This window comes from Ananas comosus, linkage group 4 (assembly GCF_001540865.1).
Source record: "Ananas comosus cultivar F153 linkage group 4, ASM154086v1, whole genome shotgun sequence".
Classification (NCBI taxonomy): Eukaryota; Viridiplantae; Streptophyta; class Magnoliopsida; order Poales; family Bromeliaceae; genus Ananas; species Ananas comosus.
This window is the reverse complement of record NC_033624.1, coordinates 14,548,227-14,561,204: the sequence shown is the minus strand read 5'-3', so window position 1 is coordinate 14,561,204 and position 12,978 is coordinate 14,548,227. Positions and strand designations below refer to the sequence as shown.

Sequence of the window (12,978 nt, the reverse complement as noted above, 5' to 3'; positions counted from 1 at the left end):
AGGAGCTCTATTCTACACTTTTTTTTTCTTTTTGCAGTAAAAATAGAAGCTCCTAAATAGAAACTTTTGCATCGAGATCTTCAAAATCTCAATATTTTTGCTTTTTTTTTTATATGCAGAGTTCTAAATTTTGTAACTTTGGTAAACACGCGAATTATCGCTTCTAGTATTGTTGTTGGATTGTTGGCATTAATCAATAATCTAAAAAATTCGAGCTTTTAGAAATACACAATTAATTCACTTAAAGCGTACAAATAATACAACATCCACGAATCTCAATTATGATTCAGCCCAACTAGCCTCACGCCACTGCAAACATAACTCGACCCAACCTGACCTTCCACCATTTCGAACGTGACTCGACTCAGTCGAGCATCCCGCCACAAGGCTGATCTCTCACTATTTCAAACATGACTCTGTTTAACCTAGTCTCCTACCACATGACAGTATGCTACATTTTTCTCAAAAAGAAAATAATACATTTTTTTTAAAAAAAGAATAGCCAACACACTGCAAAAATACAAACCTCTTAGATAGAAACAGCTATAAATGCATCGTATGCTGTGAAAAATGCTCATGCTGCAATTGCTATGGCATCAATTCAATTCACAGATAGGAGAATACCTGTAAAAGGAGAATGAAAGCATGGTACACATTCCTTCAGTAGCCGGCACATCTAGTCCGGATATAAATATTTATGTTTGTCCACAGTTGCAGATCAAGAAAACATCTCATAGATTTACATTTCCCGTTAAATATAAAAATATTTAAATATTATTCTCTACATGCTTAAAATTTTAGAGTATAACGGTTGTTTCGTATTATTTAATATGGTATATAAGAATATGAGGTCCTGAGTTAGAGTCATGTCAGGTTTTTAATATTATTAATTCCCTCTCATTTAATCCAATTTCTCGTCATGGGCCAAATGAAAAGTCTTGAGCCCAGACATAAATGAGAGTATTAAATATAAAAATATTTAAATACCATTCTTTACAAACGTAAGCTTAATTTTAAAGTATAACGGTTGTTTACAAACGTAAGCTTTTGAATGTCTATTAACATTTCCTAATAGACATTCAAAAGCTGGATTAAACTCATCCCAATTTATAAAATAGAGCTTCTCACATCTGTAGGTCTCTTCAATTAAACAAGTCAAAAGAGACTCGCATGCATGCAAGTAAAAAATCGGAACCATATTCAAACAATTAAATGAATCGATCGCATGAATATTCACGCTTACATTAAGAATGCAGTGGCAGGGAACTTAAATATTAATTCCAAGCAATCATTTCCAACAATTTGTTGCGATTTCCACATGCAAGCAACCATCACAAGCATATATGAGAATGTACAAAACCAATTAAAGAGCTAATCACAGAAAAAAAAAAAATCATAAAATTACAAAAGCACAAAGTTTCGTATGAGTTCGACGCATTAATCACATGAATTCATTTAAGAGATCAAATAGATTTGGTCTTGTTCATACTCAACAGGACAACCATGAGTTGCAGGCATATCTAGCCAACTTTGTTGAGATTGGTTATTTTGTTCATTCTTCTTTTTTTCTTTTTTTTTTTTGACTGTATGATATTTTGCTCTTTCAAAATGCATATATCAGAAATATTATTGTACCTACATAGAAAACATCAAAAAAAAGAAAAAAGAAAAAAAAAACTGAATTCATCATGATTCTAATAGCAGCATGTTTGAAAATCGCTAGTTCTATCTCACACGAACTAAAGAAAAAAACTGAATTCATCATGATTCTAATAGCAGCATGTTTGAAAGCCGTTTAGCAGCAACTGAGATGATCACCTTTATCTATGCTCAAGTAGATAGCGCTTTACGTGAGACGTTTACCTATAAATATGCACGATCGATCGGGGCGGATAAAAAATCGGCTACTACGCAGTGACTATTGCGCTCCGTGAGCGCCTCAAATCGTGGAACCATGTAAGTTAGGTGGCTTAACACTTTTGTGAAACCTGAGCCAACTTATATATATATATATACACTTATTGAAGCTTTCTGTAGAAACCAGGTCACATTCTTCTTTGGTAGCTAGAATGCACACACGAAGATTCGAACTTGTAAACTTGTCGAATGTTATCTGGATAATAACTACTATGCGATATACTTAGGGTAAACTTCAAATACTCCTCTTTTGGTTTCACACTTTCTCACTTTAGAACCTTGTGGTTTAAAGTGTATCAAGTTAACCCCTGTGGTTTCGCACTTTCTCACTTTAGTACATTGTGATTTAAAGTGTATCAAGTTAGTACCCTATGGTTTTATTTTTCTCTTTTTATTATCCATTTTATTAATTTATTCGTTAAATCGGTGACAAAGTTAAAATTAAAGGATAATAAGTGAATATTCCACAAACCTAGGTAGAGCATATGAAGTTTATATATTTCTTAATTTAGTCTACGAGCAATATTTCTTAATTTCGTCTCTCAATAGTTTAATTTCACTCGTGTGAAATGGAGAATTACAATATATTAAGGCTTAGTTTGGTATTGAGGGCTATTTGACGCTATTAGATAAAAAGGAGTTAGAAAAAAAGCATATAGAGATATGCTTCTGCGTTCTCTGATGGAACCGCAGAAAATATATTATAACTGACTCATTGCAATATGTGGAACACAATATTACGTAGGAAACAAATTGGGTATTTTTCCATCGTACGTATTTTCTCACCGCACGTAACGCAATCTCTCCGTAATCCCAAACGAAGCCTAAGTATATATATTTTGATCCATAATTATGTATGTTCTTAAATAGGAAATATAAGCAGTCGAATATAATTTATAATAATTTAAATTATATAATTTATTAAAAAAATCATAAGTATTAGAAATTCATCTCCTAGGAGACAAACATGGCTAAGAATATTACTGATCTACAATTTTCAACAGAACATGCGCAATGCATGAAAAATGGGTTTTTAATTATTTTCTTGCATGTTTTAGCAATAATATCAAAACCACCTAATTATCAGGAACTCTCTGGTACAATATTCCTTTACATGCTACATATATACGGACATATATACATGGAGAATATTCTCACCAAATGTATATATATAACTAGATTCTTTAATTTCAACCAGAATTGTTGGAAATATATAGCTTCTCGATCCTTTCATATTCTTCGTGGAAATGTTTAAACTTTTCTTTAAATGTTGATTGCGCAATGCATGAAAAATGGGTTTTTAATTATTTTCTTGCATTTTTAGCAATAATATCAAAACCACCTAATTATCAGGAACTCTCTGGTACAATATTCCTTTACATGCTACATATATATGGACATGCATGCATGGAGAATCTTCTCACCAGATGTATATATATAACTAGAATATTCTTTAATTTCAACCAGAATTGTTGGAAGTATATGGCTTCTCGATCCTTTCATATTCTTCGTGGAAATGTTTAAATTTTTCTTTAATTTCCACATGTTGAATTGGACAATATTAACTCAAATTGATTATGCCTCCTATACCAAAAAAAAAAAAGAAAAGAAAAAAGAAAGAAGATTACGTGCCTATTATCAATTTATATACAAAGGAATTAATATTGTCATAATAATTTTTGCTATTGCCAGAGGAACATAGTTCAAATCATAGCGAAATATAATGTATATATTTGTTCTGCCAAATTTAAAACTTTTTTTTGATAATATTAATTCTCTATATATAACTGTGGACTATTTATAATCCAAGCAATACATTTCAAACATATGAAAGATGACTATATGGCCTAATTATTGCGCGGCTTTGCGTTGGCTAGCTTACTAATTAATCATTCGTTAATTCTAACTAATAGAAGGAATTTTGGAGAAGCCATAGACTTTTTGATCGAGTTGCGAACAAAATTGAGACTATTGAGTTGTGCATGTAGTCAAGTAGTTCTAATCTAGAGATAGTGATTGATCTCATTATGAGTGTCAAAAAAAAAGCAACTAACGGTCTCAAAGATTAGTTGAAAAAAGAAAGTACAGGAAAAGAAGAGAGAAAATAAAGATGAATGGACGATCTAACAATAATTTTTTTAAAAAAAAACTGATATTTGATCCAATTAATCACAATTAGTTAATTCTAATTGACGATCCACCGAGCGGGCTAAATCGAAAGTGCGGATTTAGTGTTGATACTGTGTTAAAGATCTTAATTAGGTGAAACCCACAAAGAAATTAAAGTTGATAGGCGAAAATTTTTCTCATATTGTATATATATATATATATGTCATAATTATGAATTATATCGATATTTAAAAGGTTCTAAATGTCATACAATAATTCGACTTACTATATTGCAATGCGTGGAAGAGTAACTCCTTTATTTTGTCAAAATTGAACCTAGTTTCCTACGGAAACTAATAAGCTTATTGAGAAGGATTAGCTATAAAGAAGTAAAAAGATTTCAAATTACATCTTTATTTCGTCAAAATTTTATTGGAAACTTAAGAGTAATCTCAAAAAAATAGAGTATTCAGATTTCAAACTTATTGAGGAGGACACGTGGATAGATGTAACACAGAAACTAATCGAGCATTGAAACGTCAATAGCGTGTTGGAAAATTAATGCTCCTTTTCGTTCAAGGTCACATTAGTCGACCGTTGAGTTACACGTGGTATTATTGCATACGTTCGTGAGTCATATAATGTGGCTTTGCATGGCCGTACAACTTGTGGCCGTTACGGAATTATATACCGTATTGTGAGCCCATACTCCACGTAGATGCGCCAGATTTTTAATTAATTAGAATAAATATTTAAATTTATTGAAGAAGACGGATTAAGATTTAAATATTTATTAGAGATAAAAATATTTAAATCTATTAAAAATAAATTAATATTTCTATATATAGAGCTCAATGTATAAAACTTGAATGAGCCTCCGTGAAGTACGGTGGAGAGAGAGAGAGAGAGTGAGAGATGGCCATGCTTGCATGCACTTAGTACATGGATGCGTCCAACTAGAAAAGTCTTTTATGTTTATTAAAAATGAGAGAAGGATGGAAGAGATTCAGAAAGAGTAATCGATCAGGTTGTAGCTATCTATTCTATACAGAATAGGAGTCAGCTATAATTTGTTCTTATTTAAATATTTTTCTGTTTGATTTTTCTCTCTTTTGTGATTGTGTTAGATTTTGCTGAGAAAAGGGATTTGTGATAAAAATACAATTCGTTTAGTATCAGATCAATAGTAGTCGGTATCAGAGCAGGTTGCGGATTCTCAAACTGGTATAATTCAATTTATCCCAAATAATACCAATATCTTATCGATATCTACAGAGCGATCGGATTGAAAGAGTGCTAGATGGAAAGAAAAGTTTAAGCTATATATATATATTTAACACTTCTCCTATAACATATTAAATAATGCTATGAGCTTGCTGATGAGACTTAAAATCAAAACTTTTTATCTTGATATTATGTTAATTAAATAATATGAAATATTATGTTTTTAAAATCTTAAGCTATTAAAAAATTATATTTTTAATATTTATATTCAACTGATAATGTCATGCAATAAGCTGACTTGCTAAATCAAAATGCATGGAAAGATTGAACACATTAATTTTGTCAAAATTTAACCCATCTTTCTACAGAAGCTAAAATTGACACACGTACCCTCTCTTTTTTCGTAAAATATTACCCACATGCACTAATTTATCACCTCAAAGAGGAAAGTAGGACCAATTTTGTTGGAAATATTAGTATCTACTATTAATTGCAGAACCAATATTAATTCTTGTTTGATTCGTTTCTCTTGCTTAGAATTATTATTGATTATCTTATATTTTTTTTTTTAACTCACATGGCAAAAGGCTTGGTGGTTGGTACCCGAGACCTAATTTCGAATCCTAATTGATTCACATTTTCAGTTAAGTTTATTTCTAAATGAAATAAACGAAAGCAGGTAGCGTGCTATCTATCTCTAAAAAAAAAACTCACATAGCATAGTGTCATTAATAAATAATTAATTTTACGCAAAAATATCTCTGTTAGAGGGAAAAAATGATTTTTCTTGGTCTAAATATCTCTGTTAGAGGGAAAAAACGATTTTTCTTGGTCTAATTAATGGGCTCTGTTATTGGACTAAATTTTACGTAAAATATCTCTGTTAGAGAGAAAAAATGAATTTTCTTGGTCTAATTAATTGGCTCCGTTATTGGACTAATATATCTGACCAAACATAGGAAGGTGACAAAAAATGATCATAGAAAAATTGGACATCTACGCAGCAAATTTAGCCACAACATGCGCAAAGATAAGCCACTAACGTATTTGACCAATACCAACTCCATCCTACTTGGAAAACCTGAAAAATTATACGATGTGACACTTACATATATATAGAACTAGCATATATGTGAGGCTTAAATCTCCATACGACAAATGAGTAAGTGTATATTGTATTATATTGTATTACAATGAATCGGATATAATATATTTTTTATAGTTCTTTTGAAAAATAAAAAACTACGTCCTTTTGTAATTTGTTCCAATTCCTTTTTGTCTGATAGGATTAGATGATCTTGAATGTAGGATGATGAGTAAAAGTCGGAAAGATTAAAGAGAATTTCATTTGTCCTTTTTTTTTTTTTGTTGCTAGCGTCCAATGTTTATCTTCCTTTATTTATCCTTAATTTCTCTCCTATGTAGTTGTTTTCAAATTTTTATTACAATCTTTTAATTTTCCTTGAAATTAGTATATATAAACCTTTTTAAGTTACATATGTTTTACATTATATATATATACATGTATATATATCTATAGAGTCCGGTTGGGATACTATCGATAGCACCAAGAATTTAGTGCTATTTGTTTTCCATCGTTAGATTTAACCTTTTTATTATTTTTACTCGTTAGATTATACTATTCAACGGCTATTACATGGTGGTGATTCAACGGCTATTACATGGTGATTCCTACATTCCTACAGTTAAGGTAAGGACATTTTGATAAGAATACCCAATTTTGAAATTGAGCATTTTTTAGTTGTAATCTTACAACATCTCTATCCACCGGCTAAAATTACGTACAGCACTTATATTTTCATTCTTTTTTTTAATATTAAAATTCCAAAAAGATTGGTTAAATTCTTGTAATCTTTACAATCTATTTTTTTTGATATATTGTAGACCTACCATTTCTCTTTGAAATTACTAAAAATTTATGTATACATATATAGTAGGCTACTGTATCATTAGTAGCACAACAATCCTTGTATTTCTAATTTTCTAGCCATTCATCAATTTTGATAAATGGTTAGAGTGAGAGAGAGAAGAGAAATTAAGAATAAATTAAAAAAAAAGATAAATTGAGACGCCCAATTTCTTTTCTTTCTCTCATCGACCCTAACTATCTATCAAAATAGATGGATAATTAGAAAATTAGGAGCACAAGAATTGTTGTACTCCTAATAGCATAGTAGCCCTATACTCTCTCTAGATCTCTCTCTCTCTCTCTCTATATATATACATGTAAAAAAACCTAACTTGTTCTTTGTTATGTAGTTTCACAAAATAGTTTTACAAGGACCATTAATTCCACAAATAAGATCATCAAATTAAACATGTTTAATTACCGTTCAACGCTGTTTTGAGATTCGAGCAATGCACTTCACGGACTAGCTAGGTCGATGGCTTGTTGGTCATAGCAGGGCAATGAATGAACAGCGTAGAGAGGTGTACTTTGGACCAAGCAGGACACTATATTGTTATATATGTAAGGAATAGAAAGGAGGCCACATGCTTCCAAAGTTAGGTAGTTTCTTGTTAGAAACACAAAAATTATGTGTAGGAGTGCGTTGAATGGATCATCACAAAAGTTATGCCCAAATATATGGGAAAAGAGACATCCACTTCCCATTTAAATGGTCTTTTTCTATGGGGCCACATGTTCGTATATAGCATGATAAACATGGGTGACCAAATTCGCATGACCATACATATATAGCCCCTCGATGCGCCCAAGGACCAAGCCAACCAAGCCAAGAAAAAAAAGGAAAGAAATTAAGTAAAACCATGTGACCAAAAAGGTTGTATTGAAATAATCAAATTTCAGTTCCTACCGTTCATATTTATTGAATTTAGAATCAGTTGTTATTAAGACTCATCTAATATTGATAGATAAAATTGAATTAGAGTAAAAACATATAGAAATATCTTTACCGTTATTCGATGGGATAATAAAAAATATATTATAGCTTACTTATTGCTATATGTGGAGCGTGCATGATATTACGTATGGAAACAAACTATATATATATTTTTTTCAGTCATTTGTTTTGGTCACTACACGTAAAATAATTTCCTCCTAAGTATAAATGAAGTGTCAAATAATAAATCTAATTGTTTTGTTAATAAATTTTTTTTATCCAATATGGTATATATGTTTATATGTCTAAGCAATTAGATGAATTCCAATTCGTCGAAGTGTTGATTTTCATAGGATTCTCGTTGATTTTTGTGTACATATTATTATTATTATTATTATTATTATTATTATTATTATTATTATTTTATACAGCATTATTCGGGACCACGCACAACACTACATTTATCATCACCTTGACTTATATGAAAACAGCTTTTAGGTGGTTCATCTTGTTGCTTGCAACCGTACTCGTGTATAATTCCTAGTTTGATTGATTTTTTGAGAGATAGGTAGCACGCTATTTATATCGTTTATTTTATTTAAAAATAAATTTAGTTGGAAATGCGAATCAATTAGGATTCAAACTTGAGACCTCGGGTATCAATCACCAAACCCTTTATCACTTGTTCTAGAGACGGTTGATCCTAGTTTAATTGATTAATTTGTTCATTTTGTGGGTGGGAGGAGCTTGAGCTAAGCTAGCCTAATTAATTTCCTCGATTCAATTTATAAGTTCATCTTGACAATTAAGATAAAAAAAATAAAGAAAAGTTTAACAAATTAAGTATGTGATAATGTTTTGCTATGATCTCTAATGTACAAATAATAATAATAATATAATAATAATAATAATAATAATCACTTAGGTGTGAAAAAGAAGTATTTAATTAATTTTACTTTGATGTAATAAATGCTGTGCTCAGTTAAGCACTATGTGAATTTGAGCTACAGTAATCTAACAATAATAGAGAGTTCAATTATTAAACAAGCCGAGCTTCATTCAGCTCGAGCTTAATGAACGCGCGCGGCGAACCGAAAATGAAGGACGTAGTAATTAATAATAAACTGCTGTTCTATTTCACAACAATTAATTACAAAGAAAATACTAATAAGAAAAATTACATTACAATGCGCTTTCATTGTTCCTCTTCCTTCTTTCTAACGTATATATGTATATATACTTTTTATAAGAAAAAAGTACGAACGAAATTGTCACAGAACGAACAAAGCAAATCCCTAAACTTGTAAAAATAAAAAAATAAAAAAAACAACACCTAAGTTATTGTATAATCTATGATTTAGTTGATCTACTTCCTCTTGTTCCTGCTCCCCAGTTGCAAAGCAATGTAGAAGAGTATCCGGAACAAGAATCCCCAGGCCACCGTGATCCAGAGGCAGTCCCACTTGCTGAGGTCCGTCACCGCCTGCTGCCGCAGCACTTCGGGGCCGTTCGTGATGCACGTCGCGTCCGTCAGGTTCCTCCCGAGCGTCTTGCTCATCACCGACAGCACCTTCAACTGCGCGCTGTACGGCATGTCCCCGACCGGCGTCCCGTCGAACATCTGCACCCCGCGCACGAAGCACTTCGCGGCCCCGCTGCTACCCCCGAACTCGTTCTGCAGCACCCCCTCGTAGGCGTACTTTATAAGCGAGAGGTAGTGGAACCAAATCCAGTAGTGCGGAATCCTGTTTGTTCAATATAAAATATTAAAACACCGTTTTTTACGCTTATATATATATATATATATATATATAAAGTGCAGTTGGAATTGCATGCAGACCTGTCACGGTTTATGAAGTAACCGCTGAAGAGGAGGAAGTAGGCGAGGATGGCCACGACGATGGTGTATCCGAGAATCACTTGCTTGACGATGCCGGAGAGGAAGGTGACGAAGCCGCTCCCGGCCCAGAAGGACGCCAGGATCATGAGCGTGAAATAGAGGAAGGCGGGGAAGCCGCCGGAGAGCCCGATCGCGAAGAAGGTGGTGAGGGCGAACGCGATGGATAGGATTATGAGGGGCGGGAATCCGACGATGGCGTTGGAGACGACGTAGGACACCCGGCGGTAGGCGTTGTGCGCGGTCTCCCGCATATAGATGTAGCGCTCCTGCAGGAAGACGGGGAGGGCGTCGGAGCACGTGTAGAACATGGTCGACATGCCCATGGCGAAGAAGCCGAGGCGCTCCTGCACGCCCTTCGGCGAGTCGTCGAGCCGCCAGAAGATGGTGGCGAGGATGAACCCCGTCACCATCACCGTCCCGACCCGTATCGCCAGCAGCTCCGGCATCCGCCGCGTGTTCGTGAACCCGCGTCGGGTGAGCACGGCCATCTCGACCCAGAACGGGTTCGCGTATGTCTGGACGGGGGACGCCGATGTATCGGATTCTGACGTCGTCTCCGATCCGGACACCAGCTTCCCCCGCGATATGCTCGCTCTGATAGCATCTTTGAGAGGCATTTGTAATGGGGAGGTCGCGGGGGATGTCGACTTTGACCTCTCGAGCTCCTGCCACGACTCGTTGAATTCGATGAGGGCGTTGCGACCTGCGGGGTCCGCCGAGCGCTCGAGCTCGTGGATGAGGTCGAGCGCGAACTCGACCGGGTTCTCGTTGTCGGGGACGGGGCTCCCGAACTCGGAGAAGAAGGGGTAGAGGCCGTCGACGGGGCCGTAGTACACGCCCCGGCCGCGCGAGAGGAACATGATGCGGTCGAGGAGGCCGAGGATGCGGTAGCTGGGCTGGTGGATCGACATAGCCACGATGCTCCCGCTCTGCGCGATTCTCTGTAACACCTGCACCACCATGAGCGCGCTGCTCGAGTCGAGCCCCGACGTGGGCTCGTCCAGGAACAAAACCATCGGGTCGTGGACGATGTCGATGCCGATCGACACGCGGCGCCGCTCCCCTCCGGAGACGCCGCGGTGGCCCTCGTCCCCGATTATAGTGTCCGCGGCGCGGCGCAGGCCGAGCTGGTCGATCAGGGCCTGGACCCGGCTTTCTTTCCTGGCCCGGGACATGGACCGGGGGAGCCGGAACTCGGCGGCGTACGTCAGCGTCTCGCGGACGGTGAGCATGGGGTACAGCAGGTCGTCCTGCATGACGTAAGCGGAGATGACCTTGAACAAACGGCCGTCGATCTGCTCGCCGTTGAGCGTGACGGAGCCGCGGAGGCTCTCCTTCGCGATCCGGTTCGCGAGCGCGTCGATCAGCGTGGACTTGCCCGACCCGCTCGCGCCGAGCACGGCCAGGATCTCGCCCTCGCGCGCCGCGCCCGACACCGAGTCCAGCAGGGTCTTCTCGCGGCCGCCGCGTGGCAGAAACGGGATCCTGCCGCGGGGCTTGACGGCGTACGTTAGGTCCGTGAACTCGAGGAGGAAGGGGACGTTCCCCGGCGCCTTGGCGGCGTCGTCGACGAGGTCGACGACGTGGTGGTGGTCGGCGGGGGCGTCGGAGTCGGCGCCGACTTTGGCGGAGGAGGCCCCCGCGGGCGGAGGTGCGGCGCCGACTTTGGGTTCCTTCCCCTCCATTTTGAAGCACCGGAGCGTGTTAACAAACGACGACATTAGCTACTATGTATATAGTAAGGCGGGACGGGTGATGCAAGCGAGGCAACCCGTGCGTCGAGATGCGTGCACGCTACTACGCCGATTCCCGGAGTAGTAAAAAGTCCAACACGAAACGATGGACGGATGGATGGATGGGAACGCGACTACGCAAGAGAGAGAGAGAGAGAGAGAGAGAGAGAGAGAGAGAGAAAAGATGNCTTCGGAGTCGGCGCCGACTTTAGCGGAGGAGACCGCCGCGGGCGGAGGTGCGGCGCCGACTTTGGGTTCCTTTCCGTCCATTTTCAAGTACCGGAGCGCATTAGCAAACGACGACATTAGCTATGTATATAGTAAGGCGGGACGGTGATGCAAGCGAGGCAACCTGTGCGCTGAGATGCGTGCACGCTACTACGCCGATTCCCGGAGTAGTAAAAAGTCCAACACGAAACGATGGACGGACGGATGGATGGGAGAGAGAGAGAGAGAGATAGTGTATTTCTCGGTAGTAGCTAGTGCTGGTGAATTTATAGGAAACGGCTAGTAGTAGCTGGTCGGCGAGGAACGCCGATTCTTGTTTTCAAACAGCGGGGGAGGAGTTTCGACACGTGGGCAGCAGCGATTCGACCACGCGGAATAAAAAATTCGTTGGGTGAGAAAATGTGGTCGTTTCGCAGGAAGGTGTGGTTTCGTAGAAACCCACAAGTACTCGTGGATGGTTTAGTTATCATACGTGATTTTGTCTGTTGTATGTACTTAATTACTGTGTCGTATTATGTATCGTATTTTGTCACGTAGTAATTGTTGTTCTTAATACGTATCTGTTGGTATTAATAAGAAATATTGCTTAGTTTATTTATTAATGTAAAATCATAATATGCTATATATATCTGTTGATTTTTTGGGTTTTGCTTTATTTATATTCGATTAATAGCTAAAATTCGGCCTACCCATCCTGATATCTATTGGGAAACTTAATTAAAACGTGCAACGACCTAAGTCAAAAAAAAGAAAAAAAAAAAAAACGTGCAATGACCATTTGCTGTCGAGATAAGGGCTGAATTTTTTTAACCGATTTATTGGAATATAAACAGTTTATTAGGACATATTTAACTTTGCCATAAGACATATTACTATTTAATAAAATAATAATGCATATGATGTGGTATTGTGATTTTTTTTTTTTTTGAGAAAGCTTTATTCCTTTAGCAAATAAATTTAGCTATATGGATTGAGCCAACGTGACCTCAGAAAACATTCAACG

The 12,978-nt window shown here is 37.2% G+C and overlaps 1 protein-coding gene across 1 annotated transcript; it reads right to left on the bottom strand.

The window, feature by feature from the left end:
* Positions 9,220-11,916, bottom strand: LOC109708528 (ABC transporter G family member 5-like). The gene is made up of 2 exons (XM_020230316.1): positions 9,955-11,916; positions 9,220-9,859 (listed from the first exon to the last, which is right to left on the bottom strand). Exons 1-2 carry the CDS (start codon positions 11,733-11,735, stop codon positions 9,481-9,483), a joined length of 2,160 nt encoding a protein of 719 aa, XP_020085905.1. The 5' UTR covers positions 11,736-11,916; the 3' UTR covers positions 9,220-9,480.